The sequence below is a fragment of the Astatotilapia calliptera genome, chromosome 4 (assembly GCF_964374335.1).
Source record: "Astatotilapia calliptera chromosome 4, fAstCal68.1, whole genome shotgun sequence".
NCBI lineage: Eukaryota > Metazoa > Chordata > Actinopteri > Cichliformes > Cichlidae > Astatotilapia > Astatotilapia calliptera.
The window spans coordinates 16,928,330-16,955,209 of record NC_137425.1 but is presented as its reverse complement, the minus strand read 5'-3'; the positions used below and the strand labels follow the sequence as shown (position 1 = coordinate 16,955,209).

General features: G+C 41.0%; 2 protein-coding genes across 8 annotated transcripts in view; one reads left to right on the top strand and one right to left on the bottom strand.

Moving 5' to 3' along the window:
- The window catches only part of slc5a11 (solute carrier family 5 member 11), a 9,247-nt gene extending 6,248 nt beyond the window's left edge, over positions 1–2,999 (top strand). The window contains exons 13-15 of the mRNA XM_080300327.1: positions 226–441; positions 771–945; positions 1,055–2,999. Of these exons, the coding sequence (XP_080156453.1) occupies positions 226–441; positions 771–945; positions 1,055–1,284 (621 nt within the window). The 3' untranslated portion in view covers positions 1,285–2,999. The remainder of the gene's footprint in view (positions 1–225; positions 442–770; positions 946–1,054) is intronic.
- arhgap17b (Rho GTPase activating protein 17b) lies at positions 1,570–26,880 on the bottom strand. 7 transcript variants are annotated; one of them, XM_026165083.2, is made up of 21 exons: positions 26,386–26,879; positions 21,879–21,918; positions 13,733–13,837; positions 12,908–12,984; positions 12,567–12,678; positions 12,202–12,278; positions 11,980–12,082; positions 11,681–11,749; positions 11,453–11,534; positions 10,570–10,697; positions 9,877–9,988; positions 9,710–9,791; positions 9,511–9,591; positions 7,977–8,090; positions 7,761–7,852; positions 6,647–6,782; positions 5,529–5,810; positions 4,786–4,910; positions 4,326–4,709; positions 3,284–3,335; positions 1,570–2,737 (listed from the first exon to the last, which is right to left on the bottom strand). In XM_026165083.2, exons 1-20 carry the CDS (start codon positions 26,436–26,438, stop codon positions 3,328–3,330), a joined length of 2,262 nt encoding a protein of 753 aa, XP_026020868.2. In that variant the 5' UTR covers positions 26,439–26,879; the 3' UTR covers positions 1,570–2,737; positions 3,284–3,327. The 7 variants fall into 7 exon arrangements, with proteins under 7 accessions (XP_026020868.2, XP_026020869.2, XP_026020866.2 ...); XM_026165084.2 differs by having other exon boundaries at positions 3,290–3,335; XM_026165081.2 differs by lacking the exon at positions 3,284–3,335 and having other exon boundaries at positions 26,386–26,499; positions 26,645–26,875.

Here is a 26,880-nt window from a genome sequence, read left to right as displayed (position 1 = left end):
ATGTGACAATAAGGAAATTTAAGTGACTTGGCACAGTTGCTGTTTGGTGTGGCATGCTTCCAGCAACTTGTTGAATCTATGCCCTAAAGAAGTTAAGTTCTGAAGGCAAAAAGCAGGTCCAACCCAGCATTAGTGAGGTGTAGCTAATAAAGTGGCCGTTGAGTGTATATTCACGTTCCATTACACTGTGTATAATGCTGATGTTTGACTCCCTCCCTGGTGCAGGGTGCTTTCTGGGGCCTGGCTATTGGCCTTGTGGTCGGGTGTATTCGTATGTTACTGGACTTCATCTACCCTGCTCCACTGTGCTATGAAGAGGACGACAGACCTGCAGTGTTAAAATATGTTCATTACCTCTACTTCTCCATGTTGCTGTCCTTCATTACCCTCGTTGTGGTGGTTGTAGTGAGCTTGGCTACAGAGGAACCAAAACCAGAGCAGGTGAAGCCACTGTTAACTTTCAAGAAAATGCCGACTGTCTTTAAACACACTTTTGCTAAGACATGAGCAATGGATGGATGGAAACATTACAAGGATCAGCTCATAACATCACTCTGTAGCACCACTAGGTGTCAATAATACCACAGGGTACATTTATAATGAGACTGTCTTGTTAATTACCTTTTAAAGTCTGAAGAGAACATTTCAACATATGTAGTGTAAGTCGCACCTCTCTACAATACATAGATTTCTTTAACTCTCAGAAAGTTTGACTGTCACTTTTGTTTCTTTAAAAAAACAAAAAAAAAAACAAAAAAAAACAAAAACAGATTAGTCGACTCACATGGTTCACAAGACTCGACCCAGTGAAGCCTCGAGAGCAGGTGTTTGCATCAGAGCAAAGCAGCACAACATTAGATGTAATTGCTATTCAGACTGATGATGTGGGAGCCACTGGGAGAGAGGTGGGAAGCAGCAATGGAAACGCGTGTCATCACAGGAAAGGTGGGTCTCTGTCCTGCTCTCTTTTCCATTTGGCAACTCTTCAGCTCAACGCATCTATGAGACAATTCCAAGTTATTTTTCCCCTCCCTCTCTCCTTTTAACCCTTTAGATTCAGCATCGTCTGCCAGCAGTGTACGCAGTCAGTCCAAGCTGATGTCTGCCCTCTACTGGCTGTGTGGGATGGAGAGACGGAACAAGGAAGATGATCCCGCTCCGCTTCCTGCACCTGAACAAACGATCTGTTCTCTGGAGGAAAAGCCCCGTCTACAACTCATTGTTAATGCAAACCTCATCATTTGCCTCTCTGTAACCGCCTTTATCATTGGTTACTGGGCTTGATGGGCAGTAAATGGACAAAGAATGGGCTGCATGAAAGACTGTAGAGATTTGAATGTTTTATTTTTTCACTCTTTGTAAAGTTTTATCTTAAAAATTATAAAAATGTGGTTGACTTTTTGTAATACGAATCATATAAAAATGTCATGTCAATTGTTGCTTAAAAAACAACAACAAAAAACCCCTCAAGTAATGGACAGAGTGCAGGCAACTTGTTTTTTTCTTTTCCCAAAGAAGAGACCATTTATGAGCAATAATATTTGGCATAAAAAAATCATTCAAGATAAAAACTGTTGAACAATCTTTATTTAGATCAAAAACGCATTGCGCAGTGCATTTTGTGCAGAAGAACCACCATAAAAATGCTTAAACAACCAAAACAAGAAAAGAAAAAAAAAAAGCTGAAAATAAGGCAAAGCTAATGAGCCATAGTAAAAAAAAATTCTACAAATTTTAATCACATGCTGGAGTTTGGTCATAGCTTTTGAGTGTGATAGAAAAATCAGTTATATTTTTGTCAGCTTTGTGAATCAGGTCCATGGAAATCAAAGAAAATTCAAACTGAAAACTGCCCTGAATAACTAATAAATGGCAGTGTGTGCACGCTGGGATGGGACAGCAGTGGAAGAGAAACTGTTATATTGCACTCACACTAAAATATTTGGTCATTAGCAACCATAACAATGGCTCAACATTTGAACTCAGTTTGCTTTGACTAACAGTCATTTCCTTTGGTCCTTCATAGTATTGCTGTGGACATGAGGGAATTATTTACTCACTGAAAATTTTTCTTTATTTGGGTTTATGTGGTAAAACCAGATTCACATTTTAAAGAAGTGTTTGCATAATTGAAGATTTAATAGTAATAGTTTTAAAAAAAATAAGATTAACTTTACCAGCATTCTGAAGCCAGCTGCGATATTCAGCTGCGATATTCAGCTGCGATATTCAGCTGCGATATTGCTGAGGTTTTATGTTAAAGCCCCGCTAGCCTTGTTCCTCACAAGGCCCTGCAGTCCAATCAGAGAATACCCAAGCAGTATGTGGAGCAAACCGTTTAATGTGCAGTCTAATGTGGAAAGTGATAGCTGGACAGGGCCCTTGTGGTCTGAACGACTAACTTAAGATGAGGTTTCTGGTGTGAGTCAGTATAGCAGAGGAAAAGGCAGCCATTCGTTTCCAGCGACACTCTGACATCATGTGAGCGGTACTTGAAGAGCCGGAGTGATTTCATTTTGAGTTACCCCGTCTTATGTTTGATCATAAACAGTCAAGCCCAGACTTTAAAAAGCGGTGCTCTCTGTCTGGATGCTGGGGTCTGGGTTCAGGGCTGGGGGGGTGTTAGTGGTAGTAGTGGCGGTGGCAGGCTCTTGACCAGCAGAGCTTTCCCGTTCTTCGTCCTCAATCACCTCAGGAATGATGGCTCTTCCAATCCCCTTTAGAACCAGGCCTCCTTCTGGAAAGGATGTTGAAGGGAACCAATCAGCAAACAAATCAATAAACCAAACCATATATAGACACACAGTTTTAGACCGGGGAGCTCACACTCACACATACAAACACGCACACACAGCAAGACACCAAGGATTGCTCTCATAAATAAATCTATTCTAACCAGCACTACTTGAGTAACTCTTTTTAGTTGGTGTGGCAGTCATGAGAGTTTCCTTGGTGTGTTAATCTTTAAATGCAATGCAAATTATTTAAAAAAATAAAAATCTGTTCACACACACACACACACACACACACACTCTCTCACTCTCTCTCTCTCTCTCTCTCTCTCTCTCTCTCTCTCTCTCTGTGTGTTAGTAACCACAAATACAAAAAATTGCAAGCATGTTAGTGTTGTTGCAAAGCATAGCTAAAGCCTAGGACAAAAGCACCAAGCCTACATATAAATGTATATGTGCACGCCCACACACGCCACTTTTCTCTACCCCAGACAGATGCACATGCAGTAGACACAGACCGAGGTTAATGCATCAGCCAATCAGATCCTTACCATTACCTGCCTTACAAAGCTCATCTTACAGGCAGGCCCGCAGCTCAGACATCTGCAATATTTACACATATGCCGTCATGCATCAGATCACCACAGCTCTTTTGTAAGTGTGTGAGCCAAAAATGAGACAGTGAAACCAAAAGCCACTGAGCTAAATATAGCACTGCTCCGAGAAGAAGCTGAAATCACTCAATAACAGAAGTGAATATAGTACCAGCAGACGGCCAGCAAGTGAGTGAGTTCAATAATGGGAATGTCTGCACAAAGAAAATCATTTAAACAAAACCCACACCAAAGAAAGCTTCTATTCTTCAGTAGATCTGGTAACTTCCTTCAAAAACTTGTCTGAATAAACAACAATTGCCTTTTATCTATATTGTTTTCAAAGGTGGAGTGTAACCATGGTGGAAGTGGTCAGATGTTAAGTTAAAATGATACTTCACCATTACTCGGAAATATACATTTCAATATTTGTACTGCACTGTAGTTTTACTTCCCACTTTCACACCATTATAATTCATGATCCCATTGAAATCCATTTTACAACTGCATTACAGTTATTTACATGATCATTTCAGATTAATGATTTATTATGTGGTTTATTATCTGGGGTCGCATCAAATTTATCACCGTACTGTTATTTAATTTGCATATTCTTCTGTACTCTTGTATTTTTTTCTTGGTAGCTCTTCGAATGCACGACCCTTAAGTAGAGTTTTTAAAGTTAACAAAAAATAAATTAATAAATTTAAAAAAATATATTAAAAAAAAAAAAAAAAAAAAAAATCACATCTTTGCAACCACTGCACTGCAAAAGTGGCCAAATCAACGATTACTCTGTTTAGAGGTTAAATAAGTTGTACACATACAACTTATTTTAGCAATGTTTTTGTTGCAGTAGTTGATTTCTGCCACACTGTATTGCTGACACCATTTAAGTCGATGATGCAAACCTTTGTATTTGTATTTTAGTATAAAATATTTTTAGTATAGTATATTAATTTTATACAAAAAAAAGAAACTGAGACACAGACTGGTTTACCTGTTATGATCTTTGAGGCCGAGTTGCACATGCCATTGCCGCTGTCATTTGCTGCCGGTTGCGGAGGCGGTGGCATGCTGGGACGGGGTTTCGGTTTTGGAGCTGGCCTCGAGGGTCGAGGGAGAGATCCGGAGTGGAAGAGCGGCGGAGTGTCAGGAGGGGTGGGACTGCTAGGGGGAGAGTGCTCTGACTCTCCCTGGGCTTGTTGGGGTGTAGGCGGCTGTGGGGGTGGATGGCTCGGAGCTTGGATTAGGGCATCTTTGCTGTGGACACGACGGGGCGTGATGGGTGGGTGCTGCGGGGAACCGGGTGCTTGGGTGTTACTGAGCTGAGAGGCGAACGGGCTGGCCTGTTTGGGTGGGGCTGGGGCTTGCTTCTTGGTGCCTTCAGAGGAAAACGTACTTATTAAATCTCATTTGCTATATTAAACCACTAAAATAACAGATTTAGATTTCCTCACCTCTGCGGACCATGTGTGGACTAGGCCCTTTGGAGCTTCCCTGAGGGTGTGGGGTTCCTACAGCAAGATGGACCGCTGAACCATTCCTCTGCGGAGGCGGGGTGGACATGTGCTCACGGGCCGGGCTGTGAAAACACCACAGTTCCAATTATTAATCCATTTCCGTGTCATACACCCTTAACATTCAAGGATCAAGTGCGGCACCAGTGCTCATGCATAAAACCAACTGCACACCTTTCCATTCAAAGAATAATTATACTTGATTAGGTTATTACAGAAAGAATGACTCAAAAGGATCGATAAACGCACGAAGAAAGCACGGGATGCAAAAATCATGAAAGAAGTCCATTCAGCGGACGGAACAAGTGTTCAGTAATGAGACACATGCATAAAAACAAAGTCTTCAAAGCTTCAAAGTTGTTAAACCACCAAACAGACGAGCAGACAGGAAGGAAAGACAGCTTCTCTTTATAAACAGAAACCGAGAGTTCTGTTGATCATCACAAACAGAGGGCAGGGGGAAAGTTGTGCAAAGCATAACAGTGTTTTTCATTTATTTACATTATTAATTAATGAAGCAGATTTAATACTTGCAGACATTATAGACATTTTTATGCTCATGATTTTTTTGTGACGTCCAGTAAATCAAATTAATCAAATACATGGCAAACAAAGGGTGGCGAGCTCCGGATCGGATGATTGGCTGCAGTGGAGTACCGGTGCTACCTCAGCTCACTCCTTACCTGCTCTCCTCTGTGCTGAGCTGGGTTACAACCTGATGTTGCACTGTGGCTACCTGGACCCCACCAACCAGACCACCACCACCACCACCACCGCCAGCAACACTCAAGCCAGGCTGCTCAGCCTCTGAAGGAGGAGGAGGAGGATGGGGTTCGAGCTGTGTAGGAGTCCCGGCTTCCAGAGGGGGTAATGGGGGTTGGAAGGTGGGTGAGGTTAGTGGTGACTGCTTTCTATTTAAGACGCTGGTTCTGCGAGGAGCGGGCTCCGGCTGTTTGTTAACAGGGCTAGGGAGGGGGGGAGAGGGGAGAGTGTTCAGGAGGGCAAACCACAGGCCATCAGACAAGAGTGAAGGAGCAAGAGACTCAGAGACAGAAGTAAACAAAAACGACAAACAAAAACAAAAACCCCCTCGAAAGAACCCAGCGAGAGCAGTGAGAGATGTTGTGATGTCGAGACAGAAAGAGACGCCACTTCCTGAGTGGAACGAAACCGGTTCAGAAAGAAGAACCCAAAGAGGACATAAAACCACATGAGTGACCTTTAAAATAGAACAACTTTGAACTGCAACATTAATGCGGCGACAGGTGAAATAGAGGAAAAAAAAAAAAAAGATGACAAAAATGCAAGCCCACGCAAAACATAAAACCAGCAACCTACAGTGCAACCTAAGCTTTAATTGGAAATTAAGGAGATAACACAAGAGTACACAACAGTAACACAAGAGAAATAAAAACTTGAGACATAAATGGATTCCCAAACATTATTAAAAAGGCTTTGTGTTTCATAAATGTTATGGTCATGTTACGGACGAATCTCAGCAAAATATAACTGATTAGCTTAAAACACAACAAATGTAGTGCACAAATCACACAAAGCATCATTTCCCTTATTTCACTTATTAGTAACTGGATTCGTGGGATCTACGTTAGACTGCGGCACAGCCTTGAAGTCTGGACTGGGCAGATCTTCAGTGGGCGTTTCAGTGACCGTGATGGACTCGTTGGCCACGACATAAAGGGCCGACACCGCTGGGCCCCTCGACTCCTGCCTGCTCAGTGTCTTGGGACGGGACGGCAGGGTGAGGGGCAGGCTGAGGCTGAGGTTGGGACGAGACAGGTACCTGTCTTTACGAGGGGTGTGACTGTCCCCGTCCTGCCCCATGCTGCCGGGGCGTTTCCTGTCCAGGATAGGTTCGGGGTCCGGGGTGGGTGGATGGCTGGGCAAGGAGAACATGCCTGACACGTTGAAGTCCACCTCTGGAGGACAGAAGCAAATTAAGCAAATTAAAAATGACCTACAGCTTGCAAGAAGACTGTATACAAAAGATGCACAAAGCCTCTGTGACATCACTCACTGGCCACTTGGAGCCATGATATTTTCAAGAGACGGTAGAGTGTGCTATAATCAGCTGACTCTAGGAGACCGTACAGGTGTATAACTTATACACCTACCAGCTAATAAGTGCCAACCAACACACAAACAGAATACTACAATTTCCCTCACTGAAACTAGAGTAACACACAATAAGCCTTTTTTCTCCAGATAATTTAATTAAAAATACTCAAAACTAGAGTCAAAAGGTCCAGATTAGTCACTCAAGTTAGCAAAATTGAGGACTAGCAGATACCTACAGACTCTGCATCCTTTTCTTTAAGGCTCAGTAAAGTTATTTTAAAAATGCACCCTCTGCTCAGCTGTTACAGAGTAAATTCATTATAGAAACCACAACTGAATAATAGTTGTGGATTTCATCATCATAACAACTTAAAGCTGAGCTTTGATAGTGAACTGGGTAAAATTATCATCGCAAAATCAGCACAAGCATGCTAATTTTAGAATTTGGTTAACAATGTGCTCTGAGCTTCAGCCACATCCTACAGAGCCACTAGCATGGCTACAGACTCTTAGCCTTGCTGGCTAATGTGGAGAGAAACAGTTTCAGCTACTATTCATCAATTTAATGAGCTTCAACATTTTTCAAAGTACCCACTGTCAACCCACAGAGGATGAGCCTGCGCGTTAACATTGTTGCATGAAAACTAAGTGCTGGCAAACTCCACAAATCAACAATGGAAATTTATGCAAATGTTATCTTTTGCAGCAGCACTCAACGGACGCTTTACCACACGCTGCAAAGGTTCAGGTAGATTATATCATCGAGAATAAGCACGCCAAACAGCAGACAACAGACAGAGAGAAGGAGAATTATTGCAAATACAACAACAGTGTTTCACCTTCAGGGAAGAACCAGTCAGCGTGTTGGATAATAGGCTCAATGATGGCAAGTACATGCACAGATGTAGCTGCTGCCATCTCTGCCAGCGTCCTGAGTACGAGCACAGAGACGGAGATAAGAACGGGAGGAAGGTCAGTCAGCCTAAGAGAACGACGCGCTTTGCATTTCAGAATGATGACATAAAAGTGAGGTGAACCGTCCACGACATGCTCACCCTTCGGTCTTCGACCACAGCAGGTTAGGCCCCAGGACTATTGCGATGTTGCTGGGAGTCATTTTATTAACATCACTGTCCTGAGCCAGTTTAGCCAAGAACTTCACCAGATACCTGCAACGGAGACACAAACTGCCTTAAAAAACAAAAATATCTCCAAAATATTTTTCCCACCTTTAATCATACACTGTCCCCAACCTAGTGGGTTTCTGACTCCTCGAGAAAGTTACGGCCTTGCTGTGAATGTGGCCTGAGAGGCTCAACCAGTAAACTGGTTTACTAGAGCATCAAAGTAACATCTGGTACAGTGGTGAAATACACACCTATTTTTCCATCTACAGTGCTGTGCAAAAGTCTTGAGCCAACCCTCATTTCTAAGTATTTTGCTCTCAAGGAGCCAGATGTTCTTGTCATTTTTTAAATTAATGTTGCGATTTTTTCCACTCATTTTTTTGTTAAGCGTATTAAACCACTTAACTCTGACTCCTGAACCAGTCTGACATAGAAAAAAGGGGAAATAAAGAAGGTGTTTAACTCACAGAAACAACCACTTTTGTGTTTGCACCTAACAAAGAAGCTGTAACTGTAGAGCCAATTTGTTACCAGCAGCCTTTTGAAAAGGCAATTTATTCCCATTGTTTAACCAAAAAGATGATTCTCAAAGAGCTATTTACTTAAAAAAAAAATCCAGCAGAGTTTTTAGACCTGATGCAGCATCTGAGTGATGCATCTGTCCCATTCATTTGATTCACCTTCTGTCCATTAAAGTCTCATCAGAAATGGTCTCAGTGGAAGTGGGGTGGGTTTCAAGAAGCTTAAAGAAGGCAAACTGGAGGAATATGTGGAGGTATGCCAAATTATACAAGAAATTCACTTAAAAATCCACTGCAAAATCTGTTGTGGTTTGGGGCCCCGCATTTTAGCCTGTGGTGTTTGAGATCTTGCCAAAATTGAATTATGAATACAAAAAACAAAAAAAAAAAAGCACTGTCAGATTTGATCCAACATGCAATACCATCTGAAAAGTGCCCAAATGCCAACGGCTTCATTTTTCCGTATAACAATCATCTCAAACCTGCTGCCAATGCAGGAAAACCACACCTGGATAGAACAAACACAGTGTAACTATGGACTGATCTCTCCAGAGCCTGGACCTCAACACAGACATCATGTTGACAGAACAGAACAAAAGGCAGCCAGCATCAAAAGAAGAGCTTTGAATGTCCTTCAAGAAGTATTCCTGAAGACTACTTAATGGCAAAAAAAAGAACTCTCAGAGAGCACAGACTGAACTGTTCAAGAATAATGATGATATCTTTATCTTTTGCTAATTACAGCTCCAATTTTCCATTTTTCTGGCAATATATAAAGAAATGAGGGATGGCTCAAAATCTGGTGAATTCCTCACATGAATAAACATGTACAAAAAAGGTTACATTTAAAAAACAAACCAAAAAAAACAGCGTTATTTTAAAAATAATAATAATAAGGCTGGCATAAATGATAGTAATTAAAAGAGAGTAATATAGAGTACCTGAAGTTGGCTTTGTGGGCCTTTGGCAAATGGTCACATGTCACCCACAAGGCCTGAAGTCTTTTGTCAGAGTCTAAGGTACTGAAACATTAACAACATTTACTGCAAACATACTTCACATGTATCTAAAGTTTATTAGTGCTGCACAAGTGTTTTACAGGACATTACAGGAGTCGTGTCTTTGTGTGCAGTGTCTTACTTGGAGGCCTGTATCCACTCATCATAAAGGCTAAATGTCATTAGAGGTTCAGGAAGTTCCCTGAGGTAGGACTTGAGAGCTCCTGTGTATCAAAAACAAAATATATGCCATGAGACAAAGACCTGGAGCTGATGTTTTTACTTTCTGTGGATTTGTAGAAGTAGTACCAGCCACGGCATGGGGATCAGAGTAGAAGCCCTCGAGCTGTGAGGTGGAGCAGTCCAGCGCTGCTTTCAACTTTTTCAATTTTGAAGCTCCAGCAGCAATTCTAAATAGACCCTGAAAAGAAAATAAGGGAGAGCAAGGTCACAGCAGTGCCTGGTTACAGGAGGCTGTTTCTCTCCTAAAATTAAAGAAGTGAGTCTGGGTTGGTAACACAAAAGAAGAAGTAATGCAATCGAGTACTGAATGTCTGCAAAAGTAAAGAGAAATGCTTTTGCTACCAACAGAGATGTGACTCTTTCAGGATGAGCACCAGACGGATGCACAGCAAGAAGAGGTTTGTTTCCATTTAGAAATGTCTTGAATCGTACTTCATGGGGAGTCTAGTGATACCGTTTCATTTCAAGAGTGCAACAGCGATCATACTAATGGGTAACAGATGCCTGTGTGTGCGCACACACAGAGGTTTTATTCCCACAGGACAAAGACTGGCTAACCTCAAGTTGGCTGCAGATGTTTCCAGACTTTACATGCCATCATTTTTAAAACGCAGTCCACATGACCCACATGTCCTTCCAGTTCAAACACACAGGAGGTTTATGGGTACAAATTTAATCCAAATTCTGGTCAATTAACCCTCAACTTTGCCCTACTTTAGCAAAGTCTCCAATTTTCTTCTTCCATCTCTCCATCCGTACCTCCTCCTTCATGCCGGTCTCAAGCAGCATCATGACGCAGGCCTCAATCGGCAGAGCGATCTCACGGTTGGTCCTTTTCAGATGCTCCTCCAGCGCCGTGCCAAATGCCGGCTTCTCTATCCAGGAGTCTAGGTGAGACAAGCATCGGCAATGTTCTGCGTTGGCACTCGTTTCACTAACTGTCTGCAGTTAACTTCATGGCTTTCAACAATTTTTATATAGTTCTACAGCTGACAACAGAAATACCACATTCTTTATTTAGACTTTTAAATGAAGTCTTTGCAGGTATGTTTGTGTGATACGATTGCTCTTTTGTCATGTGCATGAAAACATGTAAAAAGCCAACTTGAAATCCAGTTATCCTGGCTTTCATCTGGATAAATCTGGGCCAAACAAATAAATCTATAATCAGATTACATCAGAAAGCTGATTCTAAGGTTCATATAAACACACTTAAAAAAACAACCCCAAAAAACCCTCTAATGTGACGATGTAATTGTAGTGAGTCGTTTCACTATGTTGCAATAAGCAGTGCACTTCGCAAATGAGATAAAAGCTTCTTGTCATAAACAAATTCAACAGTTTGCCCCCCCCCCCCCCCACACACACACACACACACACACACACACACACGTCGTCTGTGATATATACCAGCCAATAAGACAGAAAACCTGCAAAATTTATAACAGCACACCCTGCTAAGGGACCACAAAATAAACAATTATAATGTGAAGTCCTTTGTGAGAACTGTTAAGCAGGATCACAAGCCACTCTTTATTTCTCTAACCCTAAACCAGCAGATCAGCAACAAAAAGAAGAAGCAAAGTTTAAGTGTTTATGTTATTTACATGTTTAATAATCTGTTTTGTGTCTTATTGTTCACCTTGCTGTGTCTGGATGGTGGGTATAACTACTTCCAGAGCTGCCAGAGACCTCCTGTGGTACTCTGCCTGGGTCTCTAATAACTGTTATACAGAAACACACACACAAAATCACATACACCAAATCTAATGTGAATATAGTACTTGGTTATCACACATCGCCTAGTAACTGTTACAGTGGAACGTTCCATATTTGCATTTCCATTACCAGTAAACTGAGGTGCACTCACCATCACATAATAGCGTGCATAGTCTCCCTCTTTAGAAGCAAAGTTGTACAAGTCTGCAGAGAGCTGGTCCTGCATGAAATGACAAAAGAATGACGTGTATGGTAAACAATGAGAAACTGTTCACGAAGACATGGATATGACAAAGCTATGAGCTTTAATTACTCGGTCCAAAAATGTGCATAGCATCAGTGTCCTGATTTAGTCCCCCTTATAAAGCCTTCTTTGTTCAGCCAGTTCATCAAATATGATCCTAACCTTATGCAGCAAGGCTCATGGGAAAGAGTCGACATGAAATCTACCTTGCATATTTCTACTTTATTGAGTGCCTCATCCATCTCGTCTTTGAGCGAGTCAACTTTAGCTGCCATGGCTGGATTGGTGGACTTGGTCGCCTGTAACCACCTGCAGAACAAAGGATTATTTAAGTAACCATGTTAGTGGAAACATTTGAAAGATTGGAGCCATACTATTAATTAAAAAACAATTTTAAAAAATTGTTATCAGGCTGTGTGGAAATGTACCGTGTTTTAGCAGAGTCATAATCGAGAACCAGCTTAGCAAGCTGCTTTCTCTGTTTCAGTATGTTGGGAATCTCTACCTGTGAGAGAAACAAGAGGAACCATGAGAACGACATGACTACACATGCACTGCAAAAGGTATAATGAGCACTTTTGAGCAATTTTCCTGTGAGAACCTTGTGTCAATTTTAAAGATACAGAATAGCAATGAACCCAAAACAGTGCTAAAGGCATCGTTGAATTTGGTACAAACACAAAGTTCAGCTTGATGTCTCTGCTGCTGGGTCTTTGTTTTTAAAATATAGCGCATGATTTTAAAGGGATTAAAAGGAAGAAGCCAATCAATGGTTGTATGCATGAGCTTTTACCTCTGCCAGCTGGTTGAGAGGATCCAGAATGTCTTTCTCCATCTGCATTTCATGCTGCAGCAGCTCAAAAGCCAACTTGCCCTCGGCTTCGCCACACACATCCATCATCTTGCTGTTCACGTGCACAGAGACATATATGCAAATATCCCAGTTATCACTACTTTTCCTCACAGCGAGTAAAACATATGTAAAGAGCTTCAGCTAGATCCCACATCCCATTTTTATTTAAATACTTTTACACTGATCTTGATAAACACTTACTTGTTCACCAATTTTTCCCATTTAAAGGTGATATTTTCAACTTAAACGATGCTGAAACTGGTCTTTCGATGGAAACTCACCCAATCATACTCTCTTCTCCAAGCTGACTGCCGCCCTCCTGCATGGTCTGGGACAGCCCGGTCAAGGGCAGCTTTTTCTGAATGAATGAATGAATGAAAGAATGAATGAATGAAAGAATGAAAGAAAGCAGCTCAGTCTACTTAATAACGTTCACTTCATTGACATGTTTTCTTTTCTGATTTGGATCAGACTCAAATTAGTTGCACAAACACCAAAATACCAAATACGTCATATATTTAACTTAAATATGAATTTGCGAAAAGGGGGATATAAAGGCAGGTCTTACAGCATCAAGGAAACATGTAGACAACCCCCTCCCCAATTCAGCTTAGCTTCAGCTCATTTTTTTTCTCCCCTTCATTATCTATACCCTGCCTGCTGTGGCTCTACCCAACAGTTTAAGGACAACTGATCCAACCACGTTGGCTTATCTGTTAATTTCACTTTGCCTGCAGGAGTGCCAAACACTGCACCATCAAGATGACTTAATTTAGAAAAGTAATCAAAGTATGACAACGTAACAGGGATTCCTTCAGAGTTGCGTCAGTTTTATTGGCCTTTGGGCTGGGTCTGCTAAATGGTGATAGTGAAGCTGGAAGGAGAGTCTCTGTCATATCTATGTGTTACATAAGAAAAACACATGATAGCAGGGCCCTAGTTCAGGATGGCTGTCACAGTGATTCATCCTAATTATGCTCTTGTAAATGAAGCCATATCCAAAGTGTGGCATGTTGCTAACATGATGGGATGAAAAAGTGAAAATGAAAAAGCTAAATGATGGAATGAATCTGACAGAGAAAAAAAAAAGAAAAGGTGCCTCTTACATGTCTCTTCTCTGTGTCTGTGCCCAGCTGACCTTGCAGACAGGAAACCAGCCTCTTGTGCGTGTTGTGAGACACCAAACGAACCAGCTCCAGCCGCCTCTCGATCTGTGGGCACACACAAAAAAAAAGAAGAAAAAAAAACAAAAAACAAAAGATAAAATGCAGTGTTATCAAATTAGAACAAGCAAAACAGGTCTACCGTGGAAGAGATCAGCTAACTGATTTAAACAAGGATGAAGGAAATAAGTGTAATGGACCGTTTAACCTTCCTGTTCAGCAGAAACAACACAGGTGAGGGCTACAAATCAAAATACAGATGCTGCACATGCACACATTCATCTCGCATATTTCCCACCCTGCTAGTGTTTTTGAAATATGACGGCAGTTGTAGGTTGTTTGTCCAATTCTGTTACATGGCGTGCAGCTCTGACAGCCAGATGGAAGGAATCAGAGTCAAGAGCAAGTCTTTACCGACAACAGGAAGCGAGAGATGCTATCAAAGAAAGCAGATGCATCAGTCTAACTGCAGGCCTGAGCTACTGGTAATGGAGGGCATCAAGCACACTTTCCCAGTGGTTTTCGATGTCTTTGTTTCTCTTTCACTCACATTTCCATGACCCCCTATAGCATGCTATACGTTTTGTAGCTTGACAAAACGGTTTAATTTTAAGAGGCTTGAAGCCAGCAACAACAATTCCACATTCTGCCCTCGTTTGCTGTCTGCTCCCAACTGATTTGACTAATTTTCTCTACGGTGGCCCTGAGTGCACAGGACACAAGTGAGCCAAGAAAAACACAATCACCAAATACGACAGCATGTGCAACATTTGGATAAAAATGCTGAAAATTAAGACAACAGTGATCTGCAACTACAAAGAACATAGCAGGATAACCAACACATATTTACACTTTGAGTTGACAGTAATCTTGTATTTTATTGCTTCATTTTTCCAGCACCAGGGTGGGACTGTGGCCTTTGGTAACTGAGTCACCAAGAAAAAACTATCATGTCCCACAAATCAGGTTGAGAGTTCCTCTGTAGCCAGACACTTTATATCGATGGGCTGATGGAGACTGTGGTTTGCGGGTATCGAGGCTGTCAGGTCACTTGGTGAAGACCTTACAAAAAAAATACACTTTTGAAGTTGTATTTGGGCGTGGCAAGACCCAAATATGATACGCTAGATTTTCTTATGCTGTATATTTTCTTATGCTGTATATTTTCTTGTGCCTTTTTCCTATTAGTATTTGGTTTTGGTCTTGTCAGCGTTACTGAGCGATGACCTCGAGTCTAAAAATGGGGCGGCCTGTGATCGAGTGTGAACCAGATGGGATGCAAATTAGCGCCTCCAAGTCTGTTGGTTCTCAGCTGGCAAAGGATAGAGTGATCGCTCCAAGTGGAGGAGTTTATTTATCTTGGGGTCTTGTTAAGACTTGTTCAGTTGCAGTGATACAGATGCCGTACCTGTCTGTTGTGGTGAAGAGAGAGTCCCAGCTGATTTATTGATCGATCAATGTTCACACCTTCACCTATTGTCACATACTCTGGGAAATGACCAAGAATCTTACTTGATTGTGGATACAAGTGGCGGAAATGAGTTTCCACTGAAGGGTGGCCGGGCTCACTCCAACTTGCGAATTATATTTCTGCACCAGATCTATGTCGAAACTTACACCACAACCAGAACCCCATTTTAGCCCTACGCCACAACCTTCTAAGTAACCTTATGTGCCCATCCCGAGAACTGTGACTACGCATCGGCTCGACACACTCCACAAAACACTTGGGTTGCGTGGAATGTTGCCGTGTGGGGATAAAAGGAGTTTTTTGTTACTACACAAGTTAGGACGCAAATTTCCCACAGAAGTCTAAATAAAGCTTTATAGATGAGGTGAGAAGTTCAGAGTAGAAAAGGAGACAGCTAAAGTAGTTCAGGCATCTGGGAAGAACCAGGACACAGCGGAGAGATTACATCTCTCGGTTGGCTTGGGAACGCCTTGGTATCCCCCGTGTAGAGGTTAGGACGTAAATCTCCCACAGACAAATACACATTTGCATTCAATACATTTTCTGGAAAATCTGCTTAGAAACTTGTAGTGGATACAATTTTATTATTACAGTTACTATTACAATTACTATTATTAGTGATTAACAAACATAAAAGGAGAACTTTACAAATCTTGGTATAGATAACTGGCCCAATAACTCTCTGTCAGACTGTCCTCAATGCACCACCAGTGCAGAGTTTCAGGTACCTATAGTGACGTTGTGAGAATTACTGTGCTCTGCTGAGTTTTTAAGTTCCTGACTCTTCCAGATGTGGGTTTGAAAAGTCTGCTAAAGATGGCAATTATAGAGAGAATTTACTCTGTAAATGATCAGCAGTTATGTGAAGTAAAAAAAAATAATCTGCTGAAGCTTGCATAATCACCAACATGGTCTGCCATAAGTATCCACTTCCTCTTCCTGTTTCAGTATAAACATTTAACTGCAGCGCTAGATCTGAGAGCTGCTCATTTGCTGTCTGATCCCATCTTCTTCCTTCGTTTTCATCCTCCCAAATTCACTGATCTCCTTGCCCTGTTTGAGTCTCTCCCATACACTCGTACAGCTTTACTCCACCCTCCCTTTACTCTGCTCCTCCTTTCCTGCAGCTGTTGCAGCATGCCAAACCACATCTGGACTTGGCTTCCTTGCCTGGATCCAATTGATTCACTCACTATTCAGCTGATTCCAGTTCAATTGCATCCAGACTTCCAACACTTTTGGCCAGAAAGGAAGAAAAAGACCTGAGTGACTGCAAAGTGGGCGGTATTGTGGACTGAAAAGACTGGATAATCACAGTACTAGTGTTATTAGAGCATTTGGTTCTATTTATTGACTTCTTTTTTGTGAGAGCACACCAAAATAAACTGGGGACAGACTTCAAGATATTCTACAAGCTTGTCTATAAAATACTTTGTCATAAACTGCAAAGTGTTTTTTCACAAAAACCCCACAAACTTTTCTTTTGCTTGATCAGAACTAGAGATGGCAGAATACCACTTTTTTTTTTATGTCCGATACCGATATGAATCCGATATAGTGTGTTTTTTAATCACTAAAACTGTGTTTTTTAATATCTTGCTGCTTTTTGTATAAGTTCATACTCAAGTTAAACAAAACCCCCAAAAAACACTAAAGCTATTCTGTTATACCTGTATGCAAAAAATACACTGCACCCAAAATATTTCATAGTTCAGCAATACTGATCAATCTAATAAACTTAAACCTACTCAGTCCTTCCTATTCTGGTATTTTAAAGAGTAAGCAACCTAACCAATAGGGTTCTAAAACTCCTAGCAAAGAAAAAAATAAAATAAAATAATAATATAGGGAACCACCCACCCTCCACCTCATGTTGCTTAATTGACGTAATCAACTTTAATTTGATGCAGGTTGGGGGGAAAAATGCACAGAAATTAATTATTTTTCAAGAATAATTAAATAGATTCAATATCTTTCTTCAACAGAATTGCAGACTGCACAGATCGTACGTTCCCAAAGGATAAAGTACTATAGCTTACTAGGGTATATTAGACTTAATAGTTACTATATACAGTAATGGACTTCTATACATTTTACATCAGATTAAAACTTTGGGTGTAAGATTCGGCTAAACTTTGCTAGATCCGCCCCTGCACAGTTACCAGCCGTGAGCTACGTAGAAAAGGATCCTGCTGTAGAAAGTAATATTAAATAAATTCTAACAAGGTTATCAAGGTTAAACGTGCTGATGTTGTTAAGCCGCTGGTTTCCTTTTTCTGGCGCGAAGTGGGCGATAAACAAACAAGAGAGACGGACTCGCGACAGAAAAGCCGATCAGCTGATCATTGATCAGTTTCATGATTGAAGTAGCAGCAGGAGAGGGAGGGAGAAGAGGCACTCCTCCATATATCGGTTGTTAAGCTTAACGTGGGAATGCTTTACAAACATTCAGAGATGAACTTACACACTTGCTTTACTTCTCTCTGGGATAACTTCCTCGGAGATGAAATGCCACATTGCTAGAGAGGCTACAAATACACACAGCCGCTCTATCACGTGACGCATACTGCTGCAACGTGCTACGGTTATGAGCCGAGTTATGCCATGTCGCAAGTTTTGTGAGGTGCTTTTTGATATTTAATGGATTGGATTACATTTTTTATTTCTCTCCGATATCCGATCCAGTAATTTACGTCAGTATCGGACCGATACCGATACGTAATATTGGATTGGTCCATCTCTAATCAGAACTGAGAGAATATGAGAGGAAGTTGCTAAGATTCCCTACAGCACAGAAAAGGCATCAAGGACAGCAGATATGGGATTTATTAATTCAGATAGGATGGTGGTGGGTTGCAAATTGACTTACACAGTATATTGGAATTAAATGGAGGTTTCAGTAGCATGCCTAAGTCATCAAGTGGTAAAGTTGGAATTGTTGGAATTACAAAGGGGGACAAAGTGTTTTCATACAGCCCTCTGAAGTCTTTTTATAAATAAATGAGATGTGCATATCTTTAACTCTTTATAGTGGTAATACAGCAGAGACAAGCTATGTGCGGGCTGGAACCGTATTAAAATAATAAATGGTGTGGTAACAAAATCTAATAAGTTTGTCTCAGGGTTTAAACTTGTAGGATCATCAGGAAGAGCCACCATTAAGGAAACAGAGAGATTCCAAGTATAAGAGTTGGGAAAAAAAGAAAAAAAAAAAAAGATAGGAACACTCCCTGATCATAGGCAGAAACAAGCCCACACACAGACAATTAACACAACAGAAATGAGCACTTCCACTCTCCAGTTACTTGCTGTCCAAAGGTTTACAGTCCTACAGTCTACTTGCCAACTTTTCCCCCCTAAACAGCAATGAAATCAGAATAGAGAGAGCTGACAACCTCTGACCTTCCATAACAAAAAAAAAAACAAAAAAAAAAAAAAAAACATGGAACATTTAGTGAGTCACACAGGATGCAGTCATGTTTTCTGGATTGGACTGAATGGCTGGTTAACTGCCGGCTGGCAGGTGACGCTGTGGCTGACCTTGTTGGCAGGCCGGTTTACTATTCGACGGGCCGATGACTGAGCCGAATTGAGACTTTAATGCAAAAACAAAACAAAGTGTCATGTTTGACTGAAAGGAGTAGTCTCACAAGTTATGTGAGAAAAACGTGTCTGTCCTTTAAATGTGTCTGTAAGTAACTGGTTTTGTTTACATTAGACTGGAAATATGACAAAGTGGTAAGACAGTTTTCCTCCAGCATTTAGCTTGTGATGAAATAGTAAAGGAGTTGTTTAAAATTTAGTTGTTTTTTTTTTATCCCAAGATAAGACAACCGGCTGGAGAACTCTCTACAGAGACTCCTGAGTTTTGTTTTTCCTCACCAGCCGTTTCACTGGTAGCCACTTGCTTGTTACACATTATCAATTATCAGTCCATCATGCCCTCATATCAATTTGAGTACTTAGGCATGGGTCCAGCTCTAGCCTTGCTCACTAGTGTGAGATCAGGCAGCAGAGATACAATCCAGTCTGACAGCCGCCTCAACTCCCCCTCTGAAGCAGGACGTGTCCAAACAAGATGAATGCCTTAGCCAATGCAAACGACTATGGAAAAATGGAAAAGACTAGAAGTCATATAGAGTCAAATTTCAATTTGAACTTCTCAGGGAAGGCAATTGTGGAAGAGTGTGGGGAGGGGGAAAGGAAAACTTATTCTCTCTCTGTTCATGTTTGGAAAGAGGGGAAAAAAATAAAACTTTTCCAGGCAGTGTGATTAAATTACAATGGCGATACTGATTCACTGCTATGTGAATCAGTAGTGCAGCAGCTACACACTGTATGGAGATGACTAAACAGGCAGCAAATCTGAAAACAGATTCTTTGCGTGTATACGAGGTCTTCGTTATTTGCAAAAAAGAACAGATTCTGACATGAGTTTTCCACTATGCTCGTCGTTTGCCAATTACATTCCTTACTGAGAGCCGGAGCTTAAGGAATTCCCAACAGAAAGCTCCTGTCACTCTGTTATTTGATGTCTTTGCCAATCATGGTTTATCCATAACAAAAACACCATCTTCCATCATAAGTGAGTTCTATGAGTGCACAGGGCACCCTAGGTCGCAGGTTGATGATCAATCAGAAATGCGTCTTATGCACTACTTTGTGTGAATGGGGTTCAGCGGTCAGCTGCTATCATAGAACTATGACTTCCTTGACTGAATGGGGGTTGGTGAGTCTTTTCCCCCATCAAGCCTTCATCTTTACCTTCTTCCACAAAAGTTGCTTTCTTCCCTGAACATGATTTATTCCTCTCAGTTTGTCATATTTATTCACACCATTTTCCCAACAGTGATCTCACAGTTTCACTAGCCAGAGCTTCCCCATCCCCCTCCGCCACACAGCGCTACAGTGGACATCAAGTATAATTTCAAGATAACAGAGAATCGCCAGAGCTTGCCTTGAGTGGAAAACCATAAGGCGCTTCTGCTGTGCCAAACCCTTGAGCTGGCTAGGCAATGCTGAATGAAAGACTAGCCAGTAAAGTTTTAATGGCAGCAGTTATACTCCGAGATTGCATACAGATTTGGCATCAACAAGGCGCAAAGGCACGATTGCTTTAACAGAACTTTTGCGAGGAGCTTGTAAGTCTTCTGATAACTTCCGTATTTTACTCTACCAGAAAATTATACAAGCCGGTTTTACATGCAGACATAAAATAAGCTATGGTTAGGCAGTGAACAGGACATCTTTCATAGGTGGCAGATACCCAGTCCCAGTGTAAACATATTTTATCGTGTGCTGTGGGCAAAACCTGAACTGTTATAGGGGTTCAACAATAAAGTCCAGTGAGGCCCTGGAGTTTACTGGACTAACAGATTTGAGGAAAATTAAATGTGAAGTCATATTAAGAAACTGCCTTCAGAATGACATTTATTCTTCATGGTATACGTTTAACTAGGGGCTGGAAACATTTCTGAGAGATTTTGTTCCATATTTACATGATAGCATCACACAGTTTTGTCACATGTAAATCAATGATGCGAATCTCCTGTTTCACCACATCCCAAAGGTGCTTTATTGAATTGAGATCTGGTGACTGCATAATTCATTGTCATGTATAAGAAACTAGATGATTTAAGCTTTGTGACACAGCTATCCTGCTGTTATCCTGCTGGAAGCAGCCAACAGGACATGGATACGCTATGGTGTTACGCATATGGACATTACTAAGGGACTCAAAGCGTGCCAAGAAAATATCCTCCACACCATTACACCATCACCAGGAGCCTGAACTGTTAATACAAGGCAGGATGGATAGAGCCTCAGTTTCAGTTAGCTCATAGGAGGAGCGGCACACAAGTGTGGTTTGCTGCTGTAGCCCATTTGTTTCAAGGTTTGACGTTTTGTGTGTTGAGATGATTTTCTGCATAGCTTGGGCGTAATGAGTGGTTGAGTTAATGTTGCCTATGAAACATCATGCAGACAAATTCACTGCATTTAAGCACTGTTACATTTTTTCTAAATAAAGAAGGTTGCATTGACTTTCAGGTAGGCTTGGCAGCAAGGTTACTATAGTTACATATAACTAAACTAAAAATTTAAACTAGATGTGAAAACATGTTCATTTAGACTCTGGATGTTTACAGTACTATAGCACATTATGGATCAACACTAAAACTAATAAAAATTAAAGTAAAACTAAACATTTTCAAACTGATGAAAATGAAAACTAGAAAAAAAACTAATAAGAAAATACAAAACTATTATAACTCTGCTTGGTAGCCATTTAACTGATGGACTAAAAAAAAAGCATTCAGTCGTGTCACATCCTGAAGGTGTTTTTGTACATGTGCATAAACTTGAGTTTGCTGAAATAAGCAGCTGCACCAGTATATAGGTCTCTTAAACCACAGATGTGAGAAAACTTTCTATGACATTTAGACTTTGTATTTATTATTCTTCTACCCGGTTACCACCATTAAAAACAGCATTGTTCACATTTGAGGATAAATGCTTATCACCTGCCCACCCCTCATTAGACTGCCAAATGGAATTTTTTAAAGATAATAAAAACTATTGGACGTAAAGTCCCTTTAAATAAGAGAAGATAAGATTTACCTGCAGGAGGTCATCGCTCAGGACCTCAGTTTTTTCAGCCCTGTGAAGAGAAACAAAGGCCAGTGGTCAAAGACTGAGGACATACAGAACACACCCGTGTCCTACAGCAATACAGGTGAGACACGAAAAGCTTGCACAAGAGAGTTATTATTGCATTTTACGACTATCCGGCATTGCCTTCATTTTTTCCTCAGGCTTCACTGTAGTAAAAACAGGTGTACCTCCTTCACGCAGTGTCATTGCAGGCATGTTAACCTGACTGGCCTGTTATCAGCTGAGCTTGGGTTTTTCCTCTCCTTTTTCTCCTGGTGGTTTTGGTGAAATATGAGACTAGTGATGCTGACATTATATGCACTTGTACTTATTTATGTATAGTGCATTTATTGCTTTTTGTGTACAGCTCTCTATTGCTAAATAAACTCTGGGACTCTACAGACCACCAAAGTTGAGCACAATCTCCAGCACAACCAGTCTGCAGTTTGCACTCTGTGCTGTATGCCTGCAGTAAGTGAACAGAATAAGCTGAAATCTACAATCAGTTGTTATAATGATATACTTATTTGCTACTATTGGTACCCCCAGGCAGTGGATGGCAGCCCCTCCCCGAGCCTGGTTCTGCTGGAGGTTTCTTCTAGTTAAAAGAGAGTTCTTCCTTCCCACTGTCACCAAGAGTTTGTTCATAGAAGGTTGTGTGATTGTAGGGTCTTTACGTTGCACTATAAAACCACCTTGACTGGATTGTTTTTGTAAATTAGCACTATACAAATTAAAACTGAACTGGATTTGTACAACCATGTTGAACATCGATGCATAAATGTAATGCTGATCCCCCTCCTGGTCTAAAAAACACACTTCCCCAGGTGTCATCTGCACCGTGTTTGTTATGGCAACACGTAAAGGTGTGCCTTTTTCTATGAAGTGAGGAGGAAGTTGCCAGGTGGCCTGTTGATTTCTGAAACACACCAAATACATGCTGAACTGTCGTAGAGTCTGTGGAAAATATTATGGCACAACAGCTCTCCCACATTTCTAGGAAATGCTGACAAAAAGCCAAACCCTTTAAACATCAGCAACTGTTCTTTAGCCATTTGATTTACATCTCGCTCAGCTGGTGAGATTGTCAAAGGAGTGATTGGTTTCCCCGTCAATAAATCCATCAACACATACACAGATGTTGTGTATTTATGCACAAATCTCTGAAGGCCTGTCCCCACCCTCTAACAGCACCAGCCAAGAAACACACAGTAGATTTACACCTTGCAGGGGATAAAATAATCCGCTCACATGCAAGAATTATTACCCAATACTGACGTGGGACACAAAAATAAGATTTTCACATTACACTCTCAAAATGCAGTACAAGCTTACCTCACTCATGCCTGAAATACTCTCACTGTTTAGCGAAACTGCTTGTGGTGGCTGTCTGCTGTCTCGAGCTCAGATCACAAATAAGACCAATTCACATTGGTAAAACTTTGCAAAGCATAAAATGAATAAGTAATTTTTTGAATGATTCTGAAGACAACTTTTACTCTGAGCTGCTAATTATGCTGTTCAGTACTCCATATGCAGTCTCTCAGATATTAGTGCGAGAGTCTGTGGAAGATTAAAATGTGAGGCATTACAGTGGATCACAGCAGAAGAGTCCTGAGTTCAAACCCGAGTAAGCCCTTCTTGTGAGAAGTTTGCACGTTCTCCCTGTGCTTGTGTAGGAAGATTAGTCTATGGTAATGCCCAGGACCGTCTTGCAAAGCAGTGACTCTAGAATGAAGCTGTGTGAGTGAATGTGCTCAATAAGACCAGAAAAAGTACCTGATATATGCCTCTCCATTTTCCATTTAATTAAATATCTCTAGGGTCTGGATGATGGGACACACCTCAACGTGTACTTGTCAAAGCATCCTAATGAGGACCAGTCTGAGATTTAAAACCAATGCAGTCAGGACATTTTGAAAAAGTGGGGACCTTTTGGTTAGTCCTTACATCTCATCTCTTTAAAGGCCTGCTTGAGGGTGAAGAACTGGTTTTAATGTTATATTTATGTTACGATTAGCGTGAGGGTCAGTCAGTGTCTTCACAAAGATATTTACGCAAATGTGTGCATTTTTCTTGCCAATTTATTCCACATAGTCAGCATCAGATGTCCTAGCTATAAAATGGTTTTACCCAAACAAAGAAGAAACTGATTTAAAATAGAATATAGACAAATGGATACAAGTCACTGACTCCAATGTATTAAGTAAACAGAAACTGAAAACAAGCCATTTATTAACATAATGCAGCTAGAATACCTCCACATGGATCCATATGACGTCATTAAACATTAGGCTTTACAGGCTTGTCTCTGAAGGAAAAAGCTGCATGAGCAATCTTTAGATTCCTATCAACACGGAATTAGAATCGATTGAACTGGAGTGGAGTGCAGCTTGGCTCTAGCCAGAAGCTACTGTTCTTAAAAAAACCGACAGCTGGAGCCGGACCTTGGAAAAAAAAAAAAAAAAAAAAAGGTGAAGGACAACTGTAACTGTAAAACATGCACCTGTAGGAAAACTGACCAAAACAAACACACAAAATCTTAAAAGCTGCTCGCAAAGATGGATCATATCATGTTTCACTGACTCAGTTTTGGTAAAGGACACTGTGTAAGCATGTCCTATAAAAACACGCTACCCTGCCATCTTCTACCGCAATGCAACTACATCTAAATTGAATCGCTTCCTCTTATTATTCACATGCAAATGAAATCTGGCTTCCTCTTTTATAAAAAACGACTTTGTGGCTGCATGGCGGCCCGAACCCTGCCATGCCTCTGCTGTCAACAGCTACATAAATGCTTACTCCACAAAAACTAAAAACCTGTGTGTGTGTGTGTGTGTGTCCAGCCTTTCCTGGGCCAAACAGAAAACCACAAATCATCACAAACTCTCACGCGGGTGGACACAGATTTACTGGTTTATGATCTAGATCTTCACAGCCAGCTTAATTTCAATTCTGTCAAATTGTATTTGGAGCATTTATTAGCAGGAAAACCTTTTTTTGTTTTACCCCCGAGCTCGAGACAGAGATCTAATCTAGACCTTTATAACTTCACTTGATGGATTATGATGTGTGATCATGTGTAGCATAAAGACTGGGGGGGGGGGGTGGGGGGGGGGGGGTGTAACATTTAACCTTAATTTAACTTGAGTGCTTTCTGTGATTTTTTTTTTTTTGTTTATTTTCTAGCTCCCACCCACTCTTACTTAAGCTGTGGTATTAATGGCACCCGAGCATGTTAAACTCGCCCAGCAGTAATCCAGAGTGGGTGTGGGCAAGCAAACTATTTTGCCTTTCAGTATGCAAGCTGTCATCCTGCCTTCTCAGTTGAGTTTTACTGCTCTTACACAACAACATGTGGAGTCATGTATGCAAGGAATCCAAGGCCAGCACCTGCAGGGTATCACTTGGAAACTAATCGACAGCAGTCTGGTTAATTAATACAGCAACAAATGGAGACACTGAATCAGAGACGCAGGAAGAAGGATGGTATACGTAGTTTGCCCTATCAACACCCATCAGGTAACATGCGTGTGAGCACATCCTACCCTGTAACTGAACATATACCTGCACATGTGAGTACATAGTGCAGTAAAAGGTGGGGTCATTCTTGGGTCCACAGAAGGGCAAGGGGGACTGTTGACAGACTTAATTAAATAGGTGTTGATGACAAAAGTGAATTCAGAATCGAGGCCTCCTTCAAGTACACTAAAAGAGTGCAATATAGAGAGCAAATAGAAATATTTGTATTTATCTATTTAGCATATATTTAAGTCTCTCCATCCCTTACAGTGATGCCTCTTTATTAATATTTGCCACTGTTGTTTTATTGTTTGCGGTTTGTATGTTTTGATAGTATCACATGCATCCTAAGCAGGGCTTCTCTATTTAAAGAAAGACATACTTTCATTGCCTCCATTTGAGCCATTAATTTATTAAAGGCAATAGCTGTGATAGTACATGAACTGTTACAGCAGATTAGATGAGAGCCGTTTGTTCTCATCTAAAATTGGTTTTATGTTCAATAGATTATACAATCTAAAAGAACATTTGATTATAAGGTTATTAATAAGGATTTTAAAAAAATCTGTTGTAGCCATTTATCCATTGAATCCACTTACTTAATGCTAGTAAATTTAAATGTTTTCCCAAAGTTACAGCCACATACTTTTAAACCAAATCTGGAAAATCTACTTTTCAAACTTCTTGTATTTTTTGAAACAAACAAACAAACAAACAAAACATTGTTCTGGTATCTGGACAAGCTTTGTGTGCTTCTGACACAATTTCACTGCAATCTAAACCTTTAGAAATTCTCCAGATTTTTTTAATCACACAAAATCGTGGTCAGCCCCTCCGACACCGCCCACAATAAAAATCAGCCAGATGACAACAGGGAGACATAAATTAGAAGCGCTGGCCTAACACAATAATGTATGACATCACGTTGCAACAATGTTATGTAGCCTACCTTCCAACAGTCTGGTTGGCAAGTTGCTTCATACGATTAAACTGCTTCTTCATGTTGCAAGTCTCGTGAGCTTCTTCCTACAAGTCCGTAAAAAGTTTGCGGCACCAACGAACGCTGTCGATCATCCACCAAAAAAAAAAAGGAAAAAAAAGTTGCGCTACGTCGCAGCCATTGTGCTACCAAGACCTGACTTCCGACCGCTTTTAGTCACAAAAACTGAACAGTTTTCCTGGTTGAACCCGGTGACATCGGCCGTTACCGTTAAGACGCGCAGGGAAGTGAGCAGAAACAGCGGCGGACGACCTTCAGGGTCTCCATTGCCAAGAATGTCAGCGCTCCTGTTAGACTGGCTGATTTCTCTACTACAGCTGTGATAGGAAGGAGGAAGTGCTTTTACTTCCCGCACTGGAAGCCGCATGGGCCCCGTGGTGACATGTGATACCTTAACATGAAAAAAAAAAGACTTTGGTCATTGCAAAGTCACATGTTTTAACG